Raw genomic sequence first — 15849 nt, 5'->3', positions numbered from 1 at the left:
TGAAAGCTCAATATTCCAGGCCGAGAGAATGGCAAATGCAAGTTTTCTTCCTTCCACCCTTTATACTTGACACCTTAGCGGAGTCCTGCAAATTTTCTACCAATTCTGCCCTCACAGCTCTAGCTTGTATTACTTTCCTGCTCCAAAATGTCAGGAGCTACAACGCGAATCCTGATTCTCCGCATCCTCTCCAACTCCTTCCATCCGCCTGCAGGCGAATTACTTGCCCTTACTTGTCATGGCGACTGTCCAGCTTTGTGCCAGGAACCTCGCGAGGGTTGCTGGGATTGGGATTTTCCCCTCCCATGTGCTCAGACTGGCGCTAAAAGTTTTGAGCTCCTCAAAAGTCCAGAGCCATCATTCCTGGCCGCAGGTAGCTGCGGGGTCCTGAGGAGAACCTGGCGACCGGGCTTGGAGCGTGCTTCCCAGGTCGGTGACACGCTCCCCTGAGGTCGGGGTAAGGTCTCGATTGAGCTTGATGAGTCTTCTCTGAGTCATGGGCTCTCGACTGCTTGTATTTGCAGCTCCAGAGAATCGCGGGGTTTGGGGGGGTGGGGGCAGCGGGGCTTCACTGGGTAAGGGGAAATGGCTGGCGGGATCAACATGGAAATGCAGTGTTGGGAGGCTTGGGTGTAGATAACGAGGATGTTACTATCAGCCAGACTCAAAGCTGAACACTTGGGCACGGGGTTGGACTTTGGGGAATCTGGAGCCTTCCAAAAGCCTACTCCCTCCCCCTGGCCCCCCCATATGCCCCTATCTACCTAGAGCAGGATGCTGGGAATCTCTGAAATATGATGCACAAAGCACTAGTTTGAGACTTTCTTGAGATGTTGGAGCCCATGACATCCTAGAAGAACCTCGGGTTCCATTCCAAAATTAATTGGGGTGATCGGGAAACCCAAGGCGCTAAGGTCCCCAACTTCCGGACCTTTGTCCTTTCTGAAGTGATCTCTCCAGTGAGCGCCCGGCTCCGTTAGCTGAAGAAAATCCAATTAAAGACTATCAGCTATAGATGTGGGAAGTGCTAAATGAAAGGTTAGCCCGCGAGACGGGGCAGGATCCTGCAGGTCTGAGAGGCCGGGCAGCCCTGTTATTGTTTGGCTCTACATTTACATTTCTGCTACTTGCAGCACCATTTCCGGTTTCTCTTTGTCGGAAGAGCTCACTGTTGTCCCAATAAGAGGGAAGTAGAAAGAAAGAAAACGTATTTTAGGCGGGTTCCTATTGCTTGCGGAGGGGAAACTGTTCTACCCCTCTTCCATTGTTTTTCTGAACTACTTGGTTATTGCTTTTGCAAAGGACCGGGTATTTGTTTTGATACAAACCTCAGTCCCTCCCCCTCTTTGAATGGTGTACTCCACCCCCCGGGTCGTAGACAATATAGAAGGACGCTACCATTGTGTAGAAAGACGTGGGGGGAGGTGTGCGTAGAAGGCAAAGCCTGGGTTTTTTTTGGAAATAGGTACATTCAGGAATCAACTTTTGAAAGAGTGCAATGATAGGGCGTTTGTTTCGGAAACACTATTTATCCAGCATCCGGTTTTGGGCTGAGCCATTCCAATTCTGGACGCAGACCGAACGTCGTGAAAGCGGAAGGGGAGGGCTTGCGGAGAGACACCCCGAGGTCCTAAATGCAGTCCTAGTCCAAGCCAGTTCTTCCCAGTGGGAGGTAGCCGAACACTTTCAAATCCCATGCAAATCAGTTTCTCTTATATGCGTAATTTGGGGCTGGTCGTTTCTTTCACTAGTTACCGCCCACTTTATGTATACTGTGTGCTCTATTTATGTGCTGTTCCTTTTTCTAAATACGGGTTGCATTTATATAGATCTAAAGCTTCGGATTTTGGTAGCGGGGGTAAAGGAGGGAATGCAGGCTGTGGAACGTTGAAGGGGGGAGGTGCACTGCAGCAAGGGTTGTCTTGTTATGCAGATAGTCTCCCAGGTAACTGCCTTTGTGGCAATCTCTGACTGAACTAAGTGTCGGAATCCCAGTCTCTTAATATGAAAAGATCTTTCCAAGACCGAAACGGGGATGTCTCAGAGCAATGCCTGTGCCTGCTTCTGCTGTTTACTAATGTATATGTATGTGTAATATATTTTTTGAAAGCCACAGTTTTCAGAACTAGCCCTGTGTCTGCAGAGGTGTGCAGTTTCTCTGAATAATTTAGTACAGTAATCCCAAGATATCCACACTAGGTGGGGGAGGGGGGTTGGTTCCAGAATGCTCAAATTCCTTACAGAAAAGGGCATAGTATATTTCCTTTAACTTATGCATATTCTCACATGTGCTTTAACTTATCTCTAGACTACTTATAATATTTAAGACAATGTAAATGCTATTTAAATAGTTGTTATACTATATTGTTGAGAAGAAAAAAGACCTGTACATGTTCAGTACAGGCAGCAACAACTTTTTTAAAATAGAAGATGTGAAAATTTGTAGCAAATCAAACCTGGTTATGTGTAAAAAGAATAAATATATTCTAACCTAGAGTGGTTTATCCCAGAATCGCAATGTTACTTTGCCATTCAAAAATTAATCTGTAAATTACCAGTTAACAGGATTAAAATTCTATAATGATTTCAACAAATGCAGAAAAAGCAGTTGACAATATTCAAAAGTTATTCATGATTTTAAACAAATCTCAGAGCGAACTAATGAGGGAAATTTTTCTTGGTTTGATTAAAAAGGCATCTACAATTAAGTATTAAGATACTAAATGGTAGAAAACTGAATGTTTTTCATCTTAAAATCAGGAACTAGGGCTGGGGCTCAGTGGTAAGAGTGCTTGCCTACCACGTTTGAGGAACTTGGTTCTATCCTAAGCACCACATAAAAAATAAATTAATAAAATAAAGGTATTTTAAAAGCTCAGGAATTAGAAAAGGATTTTATTTTCATCACTTCAGCATTGTACCGGAGGTCCTAATCAGGCAAGAAAAAGAAATAATGATTAGAAAAAGAGTTTTTTTATTTACAGCCTGTGTGATTATTTATATAAAAAGTCATAAATGGAAAATTCGAAAAATCAACCAGAACTAAGAAGTAAATACTGCAGAGTATTTACTTTTTTTTTTAGACAGAGAGAGAGAATTTTTATTTTATTTTATTTTATTTAGTTTTCATCGGACACAACATCCCTGTTTGTATGTGGTGCTGAGAATCAAACCCGGGCGCTATCGCTTGAGCCACATCCCCAGCCTCCAGAGTATTTACTTTTAAAAACAGTAGCCTTGGGCTGGGGCTAGGGCTCAGAGGTAGAGTGCTAGGCACTGGGTTCCATCCTCAGCACCACATAAAAATAAATCAATAAAATAAAGGTATTGTATCCAACTACAACTAAAAAAAAAATTATTTAAAAAAAAAAAAAAAACAGTAGCCTTCATAGTAGCGTCCAAAACAGTGTCATGCTCAGGGATAAATTTAGCAAAATGGATAAAAGCTCTGCATTGAAAACTATAAAATATCACTCAGAGAATTGAAGGATGGTTTAAATAATGGAGAGATATTCTATTGATGGATTAGAAGATGTAGTGATGAATCCCAATAAAAATCTTTGTAGTCTTGTTTGTACAAATTGACAAACTGGTTCCAAATTGAAAAAAAAAAAAATAGTACAGAGTTGGAGGTCTTCTTCTTTTATGTTTTTATTTATTTATTTATTTTTGAGATGCTGGGGATTGAACCTTGGACCTCCTGTGAATTGACTATAGAGTTGTATAATTGATCTAAACATAAAACCATGATGCATGCCTATAAGGCTGAAGCAGGAAGATCTTAAGTTTAAGGCCAATCTGAGTAACTTAGTGAGACCCTATCTCAGAATTTAAAAAGGCCAGGTCTGAGAATATGGCTCGGCGGTAGAGTGCTTGCCTAGTACGTGTGAGACCCTGGGTTCCATCCTCAGCACCACATAAAAATAAATAAAATAAAGGTATTGTGTGCAACTACAACTAAAAAATAAAGTTTAAAAAAAAAAAGGGCTGGGGATGTAGCTCAGTGGTAGAGCACCCCCTGGGTACAACGGCTACAATCGGTAATACAAAAATAAATAAATAAAAATAAAATAAATAAATGCATACATACAACACATACACCACTCTGAAACTTACTTTCAGAAGAAAACCTGGACACCAATTCTTTTTTTTTTTTTTTTTAATATTTATTTTTTAGTTGGACACAATATCTTTATTTATTTATTTTTATGTTGTGCCGTGCCAAGGATCGAACCCAGGGCCTTGCATGTGTTAGGCGGAGTGGCTAAGAATATAGGTGAGATAATAAAGGGAGCATATGGATTATTCATGAAACTGGGTGATATATACATGAGGGTACATTCTTTTTCCTTTTTGTAATGTGTTAGAATTTTTCCATAAGAAGTTCTTTCCTGTTTTTGTTTTTGTGGGCTACTGGGAATCAAATTCAGGGCCTTGGACCTATCTGGCAAGCACTCTGCCACTGAGATATATCCCCAACCCCAAAAGATATCCTTTTTTTTTTTTTTTATTTATTTTTCACTTTTCGGTGGATACAACATCTTTATTTTGTTTTTATGTGGTGCTGAGGATCGAACCCAGCGCCCCGCACATGCCCTGCGAGCGCGTTACCGCTTGAGCCACATCCCCAACCCCCAAAAGATATTATTATACCAGACTTGGTGAAACCTTAGGAAAACATTGGGCACAGTGGTGCACACCTGTAACCACAGCAGCTCAAGAGGCTGAGGCAGAAGATTTCAAGTTTAAGGCCAGCCTAAGCAACTTAGTAAGTCCCCTAAGTATTTAGGAAGAATTTGTTTTAAAAAATAAAAAGGGCTGGGGTGTTGCTTAGTGGTAAAGTGCCCCTGGATTCAATCCCCAATACCAAACAAAAAAAGAAAAAGCAAGCAAGCAAACTTAGGAAAATATTATTCAGTTTTTGAGACATCCCAGATTCACATCCCTGGTTCTGCCCTATAGCTTTAAAAACCTTGGTAAATGACTTAATACTTCAACTCTCCGTTCCTTCATCTGTTGTTGAAACCTACCTTGCTTGCTTTTAGAGGGAGGCCTGTAAGTCTATAGGGCCTACAGCAGCTGATACTGTTAAAACTTATAATGGTCCCTGCCCCTCCCTGGGGTCTCAGATGAGCTTACTGCCTTCCCACCCGGCATTTCCTTAAACACTGACTCCACCATAACCATTTGGTAGGTCCAGTTCAGCTTGACACGATCATATCATGGCCTCCACCATGTAGGCTTAGGACCTGACTTCCTTCACCAGACTCCTAAGCGCAAGAAGTAAAATCAAGAATCAATAAATGGGATGGACTCAAACTAAAAAGCTTCTCAGCAAAAGGAATATGAAGAGAGAGCCAACAGAATGGGAGAAAACCTTTACCACATGTACCTCAGAGAGATCACTAATCTCCAGGAGAACAAAAACTGAACACACTCACACACAAAAATAAAGAAATAAATAAAATAAAATTTTTTTTAAAACAATCCAATCAATAAACGGACTAAGGAGCTGAACAGACATTTCACAGAAGAAATATAATCAATCAACAAACCTGAAAAAGTGTTCATCATCTCTAGCAATTGGAGAAATGCAAATCAAAACTACTCTTAAGATTTCATCTCACTCCAGTCCAAACAGCAATTATCAAGAATATGAGCAACAGTAAGTGTTGGTGAGGATGTAAGGGAAAGAGTACACTCATACCTTGCTGGTGGGACTGCAAATTAGTGCAACCACTATGGAAAGCAGTATGGATATTCCTCAAAAAACTTGGAATGGAAATACTATTTGACCCAGCCACCCCACTCCTTAGTTTATACCGAAAGGACTTAAGATTAGAATATTACAGTGATACAGCCACATCAATGTTTATAGCAACTCAATTCATAATAGCTGAGCTATAGAAAAAACCTATATGACCTTCAAGAGATGAATGGATAAAGAAAATGTAGTACATATACACAATGGAATATTATACTCAGCCTTAAAGAAGAATGAAATTATGGCATTTGCAAGTAAATGGATGGAGCTCGAGAATATCATGCTAAATGAAATAAGCCAAACCCAAAACACCAAAGGCTGAATGTTTTCTCTGATAAGTGGCTGCTGATCCCTAATGAGGGGGGTAGATTGTACAGAGGGGAGGGGAGGGGGGGTATGAGGATGGGAAAGACAGTGGAATGAAATGGACATTGTTACCCTATATATATGTATGATTACATTACTGGTGTGACTGCACCATGTTCAGCCAGAGGAAGAAGAAGTTGTGCTCCATTTGTGTACAATGTGTCAAAATGCATTCTACTGTCACCAATTGGAACAAATTAAAAAATAATAATAACAACCTGAGTGTTAGAGACAAGGAGACTTCCTATGTCTGTGAGGCTGTTTTCCTCCAAGGGGTCAGATACCTTGAGCCACCATCCCAGGAAAGCCCTACTTCTCACTCCTTGTTTACTGAGCAGCATTCCCTAAGGAAGTGAACTTCCATTAGCAGGGTGGGAACAGTACCACAAAAGCTGCAATAGGGCTGAGGCTGTGGCTCAGTGGTAGAGCACTTACCTAGCATGTGTGAGGCACTGGGTTCGATTCTCAGCACCAAATATGAATAAAAAATAAAGGTCCATTGATACCTAAAAAATATATTTTTAAAAAAGCTGCACTTGGGGCTGGGGATGTGGCTCAAGCGGTAGTGCGTTCGCCTGGCATGCATACGGCCCGGATTCGATCCTCAGCACCACATGCAAACAAAGATGTTATGTCCGCTGAAAACTAAAAAATAAATATTAAAAAAATTCTCTCTCTCTCTCTCTCTCTCTCTCTCTCTCTCTCCTTTAAAAAGATATTTTAAAAAAAAAGCTGCACTTGGGCTGGGGTTGTGGCTCAGTGGTAGAGCACTCACCTAGCATGTTCGAGGCCCTGGGTTCAATTCTCAGCACCACATAAAAATAAATGAACAAAATAAAGGTATTTTAAAAACTCAATTACTTAAAAAAAAAAAAAGAAAGAAAGCTGCACTAACTCACAAAGTTCTCTCTAAAATAATTAGAACAGGCTGGAGTTGTAGCTCACTGGTAGAATGCTTGCCCAGCACAGGTGAGGCACTGGCTTCCATCCCTAGACCCACATTAAAAAATAAATAAATAAATAAACAAAAGAGAAAGTCAGGAGAGGCTGGGGGGAGCGGGGAACACATGTTCTGGAGTTGGCTTCTTTGCTGTTTCTTAGAACATTCTATCCCCAAAAAAGGGGGGCAAGGGGTAGGATTACAAAGGAACAGGTGAGTGTAACTCAACCCCACTGGGTAACACCTACTCCAGGAACCACACCTCATTATCCCAGCAGAGGTAAAGGTCAAGTTATTGAAGGGCACAATAATTGTTCAGTATCTCTTGCTCAGGACTTAAGGCCATGTATTTCCAGAGCAGCTCCCAACAGATATTATGTCCATCTACAACTGAAAATATTAAAAGTAACAATAATTAGAACAAATATAAGAGGACAGTTATATTAACAGCTAACTGTTGTTGAGCTCTTATGATATGCCAAATACTCTGCTTTGTTTTATTTATTTATTCTTTCATGATGCTGGGGATTCTACCACTGAGCTATACATTCCAACTCCTTTTCTCAGCTCTTTATAAAATTATGATGAATTAAAGTACTATTTTAATAATAAGGTATGTGTTTCAGATCAAAGGACACTAAAGCACAGAAAGGTTAAATAACCTCCCAAGTTAAACAGCTGCTAGGTAGTGAGCCTGGGATGCAGGCTGAGCCTGCCTACCTCCAGGGATTGCATGCTCGACTGTTATCTGTCCATGTTTCCCCAGATCCTAGCTGATTTGGCACTAAGACATAAGAATGAGTAAAACTTGATTCTTCCCTTCATGGGAACCAGATAACAACTATTTTGATTCACTGCTTTTAAAACCAAATAACAAACCTGAATTCTTTGGGATAAAAAGGGGTGCTAGGGATTGAAGGCACAGCCTTGAACATGCCAGGTAAGTGCTTTATCACTAACCTACACCCCCAGCCTAAAACTCAATTCTTATAAAGGGAAGCAGCCAGAAGAATCCAATTGAGATAGGGTACACTATCAAACACAGGGCTTTGGACTTCTGAGCCTCCTCCCCTAAAACTCTTGTTTTGATCACTGATCTGTAGGACATCCTGGGCCACCTCCATCTCTTTCTTTCCTCCCTGCTCCTGCTCAGCCCTACTCCAAATTGAGGGGCTGTGGTATCTGACCCTTTGCCAACCTCTCACTGAGAGGACTTTCTTCAGCTAAAATGTGCCTTAACCATTTACGGAAGAGAGCTTTTTACAGAAAAGTCTGATGATAGTAAGCATCTTATTCACAAAATTTTTAAAAAATATGTTTATTTTTTTAGTTGTAGTTGGACACAATGTCTTTATTTTTATGTGCTGCTGAGGATCAAACCCAGGGCCCCACCCATGCTAGGCAAGCACTCTATCACTGAGCCACAACCCCAGCCTCTTATTCATAAATGTTTGAGTGGTCATTTTTGATAAAAGCTCATTCATTTAACCTCTTCACTTGTCAAGTGGCAAGTGTGGTTATCAGGACGGATAAGATAAACAGTGTGAAAGGATTTTGCAAACTCTAGGTACATAAGAAAGAAAACCCTCTATCAACATAAAGGTGGAAGTAAATGTTAAGGAAGATTAGGAAAAAGCCTGCCATTAATGCCACTGCTTGTTTGTGGGGCATTTATCAGTTCAAAGCAGAAAGAAAAGTGCAGTGAGCATTTTTGATGAGTATCTTTCTTAGCAAAGCTCAAGACAGATTTGGCATCAAGAAAGATAGCCTGGGGCTGGGGTTGTAGCTTAGTGGTAGAGCGCTTGCCTAGCATGTGTGTGGCACTGAGTTCGATTCTCAGCACCACAAATACATAAAGGTCCGTCAATAACTAATAAAATATTTTAGAAAAAGAAAGGCCAGGCACATGCCTGTAATCCCAGTGGCTCAGCAGACTGAGACAGGATGGTTGCAAGTTCAAAGCCAGCCTCAGTAATGGCAAGGCACTAAGCAATGCAGTGAGACCCTGTCTCTAAATAAAATACAAAATAGGGCTGGGGATGTTGCTTAGTGGCCAAGTGTCCCTGAGTTCAATTCCTGGTACCAAAAGAATAAGAAAGATAACCTGGTGCCAGGCATGGTAACGCACATCTGTAAGCCTAGCAACTTATCTCAAAATAAAAAGAACTGGGGGTATAGCTCAGTGATAGAGCTCCCCTAGGTTCAATCAATCCTCAATACCACAAAAATAAATAATAAATAAAACACTTCCCTGCCCTGAGGGTGATTATACTCTACTAAAGTAAACAGATGAAATAAACAAGGAAGAAGCATCAAACATTAAAATAAGGTGGCTTGGTGGAGTTGAGCTGGCGGGCTATGATTGAGTGGTCTGTGGAAACATCCCTGAGGAAGTGAGACACACAAATTGAGGTCTCAGTGGGAAGGAACCAACCACACAGCCAAAGGGGGACTAGAATTGGAAATGAGTATTGTAGGAGGAACCACTAATTGATTGAGCAGAGAAGGACATTCAAGCTAGTTAGAGCCCCCCAGGAAAGGAAAGGGGAAGGAATCCTTGGTAGTTGTTGAATCAAAGTGGTAGAGAGGGGTGAAGAGGGGGGTCTCGGGAATGGGCAAGAGGAGAGATGATCATTCTTCACGATTTGTGAAGGTGATCCCAGAAATGGAGCTATGTGGAGGTTGGTGAGGTGCCCTTCCCCACAGGGAGGGAGTGGGCTAGAGTGCAAATTTTGGAAGGCTTGTAGATGTAATGGATGGTTAGAGACCCCTCTTGGGTTATCTTTTCTGAAGAATTGTGTGACCGAAAAGCTGGCTAACAAGGAATGGTCAGGAGCAGCCTGAGAGAAAGGCAGAAGGAGCCCATCTGTTCCTGCTCCCCAGGAAGTCAGGCTGTATCCCCTCCCATAGCAGGTTCTCAGGCCCCATTGCCTAGGGTTGGATGTGTCTTATGCTGATTCTCACTTTTCCCCTCATAGAGGCCAGACTGCATCCTGAACGCTGCTATGGAGGAGCCGCAGTCAGATCTCAGCATCGAGCCTCCTCTGAGTCAGGAGACATTTTCAGACTTATGGAACCTGTGAGTAGATGATTTTTCTCCCCCCCCCCCACCCCACCCACCCCCGCTTATTTATTTATTTATGATACCGGGCATTGAACCAGAGATACTTAACCACTGAGCCACATGCCCTCTGTTGTATTTTATTTAGAGACAGGGTCTCACTGATTTGTTTAGGGCTAAAATGCTAGCTTTGAACTCTCCATCCTCCTGCCTCAGCCTCCCAAGCCACTGGTATTGCACGCATTCCCCACCATGCCCAGCCTGAATAGATCCCATGGGAAGGGCAGGCCTGCTGCCCAGTCCCCCACAGATTAACCACCTCCGCCTGCCTTCCCCAACCCAGTCCCCAGCCCCCTAGCAGAGGCCTATGGGAAGCAAAAATCAATAGTGCTGACTTTCTGCTCTTATCTTTCAGACTTCCTGAAAACAACGTTCTGGTAAGGACTGGAGCTGGAGGGACTAGGGACTTGGTGGGCTAGTGGGCTGGGAACCCAACCTTAAGACTCCTCTTTTGTCCATCCACAGTCTCCTGTATTGTCCCCTCCTATGGATGATTTGCTGCTATCTTCAGAAGACGTTGAAAACTGGTTTGACAAAGGCCCAGATGAAGCCCTTCAAATGTCAGCAGCTCCTGCACCAAAGGCCCCCACACCAGTGGCCTCTACACTGGCAGCCCCTGCACCAGCCATCTCTTGGCCCCTATCATCATCGGTCCCTTCTCAAAACACCTACCCTGGCGTCTATGGTTTCCGTCTAGGCTTCATTCATTCTGGGACAGCCAAATCAGTCACGTGCACGGTCAGTGGCTCTGGGGAGGAGGCTTTCATATGACCTTTCAATGCCTAGTCATATTCCCCTGTGTTTTGTGTTTTTGTTTTTGTTTTGTTGTTGTTGTTTTGGTCTGGAGCTTGAGGATTCCTCTTTAGCCTTTGACTTCTTAGACATTATTTACATTTTCCCCCATGTAGTCTGTGGACTTTGACCTCTGTCCCAAAGTTGAATTTTCTACTCGAGAGACTGAGTCCAGAAGGTCCCTTGAACCCAGGAGTTCAAAGCCAGCCTTTGCAACACCATGAAACCCTGTCTTAAACAAAAAGCCAGGAATGTCATATACCTGTAAATCCAGCAACTTGGAGGCTGAGGCAGGAAGATGGCATGCTCAAGGCCAGACTTAGCAACTTAGCAAGACCCTGTCTCAAAGAAATAAAAAGTATTGGGAATGTAGCTCGGTAATAAAGGGCCTCTGGTTTCGGTCCCTATTGCAAAAAAAAAAAAATAGAGAAAATAAACTCCCCATATGTAGACCCTAACTCCATTATCTCTAGCTGCCCTCCCCTGTGGTTCCTGACATCTAATAGGTGCCCAAGCAGTACTTATTCATTAAATCTCCTTTTTCCCTTGTCTCATTTGTTGGCTTGTCCCCACCCTTCAACTCTTCTCCTTTCTTCTACAGTATTCCCCTTCTCTCAACAAGCTATTCTGCCAGCTGGCAAAAACCTGCCCTGTGCAGCTATGGGTTGACTCAACACCCCCACCTGGCACCCGTGTCCGCGCCATGGCCATCTATAAGAAGTCACAGCACATGACAGAAGTTGTAAGGCGCTGTCCCCATCATGAACGCTGCTCTGATAGTGATGGTTAGTGATCAGGGGCTTAAGATGGATCCAGCTGGCTGCCCAGGGTCCCCAAGCCTCTAATTTGTCCCTAATTGCTCTTAGGCCTGGCCCCTCCTCAGCATCTCATCCGAGTGGAAGGAAATTTGCGTGCAGAATATTTGGATGACAGAAACACTTTTCGACACAGTGTAGTGGTGCCCTATGAACCTCCTGAGGTTTGCTTTGGCAGCTGGAGTCTCTGGGAGGAGGGGACTGGAAGGGATTGTCATTGGCTATTCAGGGGGAAGTAGGGAACTTTGTCTTGCTTTTTGTCTTGCTTTTTTTGTACTGGGGATAGAACTCAGGGCCTCACATATGTTAGGCCAGTGTTCTACCACTGAGCCACACTCCCAGCCTGCCTGCTTCTTATTCAGTGTCTTCCCAACCTTGGGAAATTTGCAGAGGAGAAAGGGTTATCCCTATTTCCTTAAGTGAAGAAACGGAAGCTTCTAGAGGCTGCAGGCCTCCCTGCCTGTCACAGATCTTGTTCTTCCCAGGTCGGCTCTGAGTGCACCACCATCCACTACAACTACATGTGCAACAGCTCTTGCATGGGAGGCATGAACCGCCGGCCAATCCTCACCATTATCACGTTGGAAGACTCTAGGTAGGGATCCGCATGCCACCCTTCACACTGGCGTGCTCCTTTCCAGCCTCTGTCTGTCTCTGTCCCCACCCCCTACCACATTGTCACTCATTGTTAACTCACCCTTCCTCCAAAAGTAGGACCTCCTCTGCTGTTTTCTCTCATCTTCCTATTCTCTGGTTTGGAGATCTATCTTACCATTGGCTTCTCCTTAGTGTCCCTGGAGCAGGAGCTTAGGCTCCAGAGGGGAAAAATGCAATTAGGAGTAGGTGGGGCCTGTTTTATAGACAGGGCAAGTAGGACCCAGTTTTCTTACTTCTTCCTACTTCTCTCGTCCTGTACAGTGGTAACCTGCTGGGACGGAACAGCTTCGAGGTACGCGTGTGTGCTTGTCCTGGGAGAGACCGCCGCACCGAGGAGGAAAATTTCCGCAAAAGAGGAGAGCCTTGCCCTGAGCCACCACCAGGGAGTACTAAGCGAGGTAAGTAGGCGGACAAAAAGAGGTGGACGGGGAAGAGAGGGTGTAGTTCTACCCAAAATTCACTCTTTTCTCATCTTTTCCCCAGCACTACCCACTGGCACCAGCTCCTCTCCCCAGCCAAAGAAGAAACCACTGGATGGAGAATATTTCACCCTTAAGGTATCAAGTCTGAGAGAAACACGTAGTCTCTTGCACATACTAATTGGAATTGAAGAAAAGATATATTTATTATTTCCTCTGTTCATATCCTAGATTCTTAGAGTAAGTTATTATCAGATTGCAAGTTATCAGCCTAGCACTTTTGGCTGCTTTGCCTGCAATTAGGACATTTGTCATCAGAGGATAATGCTGCCTCAGACAGTGACCCCTGGTCGTACCCAAAGTGAGAACACTTTGTATAAAGTGAGAATACTTGTACCATAGTATAATGCTTCTCCACTTATGATGGAATCGCCTCCCAGTAAGCCCATTATAAGCTGAAAACATTAACAAATCAAAAGAGCATTTGGGCTGGGGTTATGGCTGGATTGTAGAGTGCTTGCCTAGCATGTGTGAAACCCTGGGTTCAATCCCCAACACTGCATTTAATCTACCTAACTTATCATACATCACAGGTGAGCAATACAGTATACAGTACAATATCATGGTCATGGTCATGTGGCTGACAGACCTGCAGCTTACTGCCACTGCCCCATATTGACAAAGAGTATCATACTACATAATGCTAGTCTCTAAAAGACCCAAAATTGATATCCACTTTCTACTATCACTTTTGCGCCATTGTAAAATAAAAAAACACTGTAAGTTCAGGACCATCTGTATTAATAAGGATCATCTTTCAAAAGGAAAATAGTTGGGCTCAGGGTATAGCTCAGTGGTAAAGCACTTGCCTAATACATTTGAGACCCTGGGTTCCATCTCCAGCCCTATAAAAAAGGGAAAAAAAAAATTGATTCAAGACAGACATGGTGGTGTATGCCTGTAATCCCAGTGGTTTGAGATGCTAAAGCAGGAAGACAGCAAGTTTGAGACCAACCTCAGTAACTTAGTGATACCCTGTCTCAATAAAAAATGAAAAGGGGACTGGGGATGCAGCTCAGTGGTAAAGTATCCCTGGGTTCAGTCCCTTGTATAAAAAAAAAAAAAAAAAAAAAAAAAAAACACATGAGCCAGAGACTTGGGACATTGAAGTAGGAGGGTTACAAGCTCAAGGCCAACCTTGTAACCTAGTAAGACCCTTTCTCAATAAAATTTGAAAAAAAGGGGCTGGGGACTAGCTAAAGTCTTAGAGTGCCCCTGGGTTCAATCCCTAGTAGTATGCCTCCCTCCAAAAAAGAAGACAGCTAGAAAATGGTTCTGTGACTTTGCCCAACTTTCTCCATCCCCCTTCACCCCTGCTGCAGATCCGTGGCCGTGCACGCTTTGAGATGTTCCAAGAGTTGAATGAGGCCCTGGAGCTCAAGGATGCCCAGGCTGAAAAGGAGCCGGGGGAGAGCAGGCCTCACCCCAGGTGAGTGACTGTGACTGGACCCTGCCCCCTCCCTACTAGATTGGAAAACCATAGGACTCCATTCCAATTTTGCCTTCATGGTAAAAGATAGTAGATCCCATCCCACTGGTCCTGTCCCTTTTCAGTATTCCTTAGTGTTCCTCCTGTTATATCATACAACCATCTCCCTGTCTCTGGCTCCTCTAACCTAGCGATGAGCATGGATGTTTCTTTGCCATCTTGGCAAATCCTAACTCAGAGCTGAGGGTTTGAGGGGTGGGGAGCCTAGTAATTTTATGAAACTGATGGGCAGAACCAGTTGGGGGTCACTCAACCCTGCCAAGTGCTAGCAGGTACTCTGTGATCTTGTTACTCGCCCTTCTCGTGCTGTTTCCTCGTGGTGTAAGGAAAAATGAAGGGATTGATACACACCGATGCCCCCCAAGTGCTCAGTGAATATATCTGCCCGAGGTGTGACCATCTTAATTTAAATTCCCCTTGTGCCAGCCTTACGTCATCTTTCCTCATCCCCTTTTCTGCTTTCCCTACAGCTACCTGAAGTCCAAGAAGGGGCAGTCTACCTCCCGTCATAAAAAAATAATATTCAAGAGAGAGGGGCCTGATTCAGACTGACATCCTCTGACTCTTGTCTCCCACCCCCACCCCTGCCCTCCTTCCCTAGCATTTTGGAACTTGGGTGCTTGAATCCCTGCTTAGTATAGGTGTGCCTCAGAAATGCCTAGGAATTCTGCCATTTGTCTTGTCTATTGAGTGTCACTCAAGTCAGCCTGCACTGGTGTTTTGGGGAGAGGTGAGAGCTAAGACATACCGGCTTAGCTTTAACTGTGAAGAGTGGGAGATGGAAGAAAATGTTCTTGCATGTAAGGGTTAACCTACAACCAGCCATCCGATGGGTTGGAAGCCCTTCTTCATCCATGCCGACCAGAAAAGCTATCTTCAAGTTGTTTAATTTCTCCTAACTTCAATACCCACATCTATAAAACGTTGATCATCGTACCTACCTCACGGGGTTTGTTGTGAGGGTTAATGAAATAACGTATGTCTGGCTTTGAACTGCCTTGTATTAGGAGGTGGCTGGGACTTGGCCCCCTTGTGGTTGTTGGTTTCCTGCCCCTGTTAGGGCGATGTGTTGATGGTTTCCAAGATTGAGCAGCTGGTTAAAGGGAAGGAGTTGCCAAGTCTCTGCCGGCCAGCCAAATCCTGTCCAACCTCTTGTTGAACCTTGGCACCTGAAATGAAATCTCATCCCATCCCACAGCCTGGAGGATTCCATCTCAGGCTTATATAGGATCTGTGTCCACCAAGATCTGTTTTACTTCCCCCATATGCTCAGGGTCAGGTTTTTGTAGTTTGGGGGGTTTTTTTAATTTTTTTTATTTTTTTATTTGTTTGTTGGCACCCTGCAAGACAAATCTGCCTTTGTCACCCCATACCCTTTCATTTTATATCCCCTTTTTATATCGATTTCTTGTTTTACAATAAAACT

The 15849-nt window shown here is 43.6% G+C and overlaps 1 protein-coding gene across 2 annotated transcripts; it reads left to right on the top strand.

Annotated features, from left to right (window-relative positions):
• Positions 1-316: 316 nt before the first annotated feature.
• On the top strand, positions 317-15849 carry Tp53 (tumor protein p53). 2 transcript variants are annotated; one of them, XM_076869739.1, is made up of 11 exons: positions 317-429; positions 10049-10149; positions 10547-10568; positions 10657-10929; positions 11585-11768; positions 11850-11962; positions 12284-12393; positions 12717-12853; positions 12939-13012; positions 14257-14363; positions 14894-15849. In XM_076869739.1, exons 2-11 carry the CDS (start codon positions 10076-10078, stop codon positions 14973-14975), a joined length of 1176 nt encoding a protein of 391 aa, XP_076725854.1. In that variant the 5' UTR covers positions 317-429; positions 10049-10075; the 3' UTR covers positions 14976-15849. The 2 variants fall into 2 exon arrangements, with proteins under 2 accessions (XP_076725854.1, XP_076725855.1); XM_076869740.1 differs by having other exon boundaries at positions 317-457.

This window comes from Callospermophilus lateralis, chromosome 11 (assembly GCF_048772815.1).
Source record: "Callospermophilus lateralis isolate mCalLat2 chromosome 11, mCalLat2.hap1, whole genome shotgun sequence".
Taxonomy (NCBI): Eukaryota; Metazoa; Chordata; class Mammalia; order Rodentia; family Sciuridae; genus Callospermophilus; species Callospermophilus lateralis.
Note: the sequence above shows the minus strand (reverse complement) of the source record. Positions and strands in the feature narration are given on the sequence as shown.

Excerpts from the sequence above, each read along its gene's own strand:
- Tp53 (XM_076869739.1), top strand. The coding sequence starts at position 10,076 with ATGGAGGAGCCGCAGTCAGATCTCAGCATCGAGCCTCCTCTGAGTCAG. Across the intron at positions 10,569-10,656 it reads TTCCTGAAAACAACGTTCTG|TCTCCTGTATTGTCCCCTCC; the intron begins GTAAGGACTGGA and ends GTCCATCCACAG. Across the intron at positions 11,963-12,283 it reads TGCCCTATGAACCTCCTGAG|GTCGGCTCTGAGTGCACCAC; the intron begins GTTTGCTTTGGC and ends TGTTCTTCCCAG.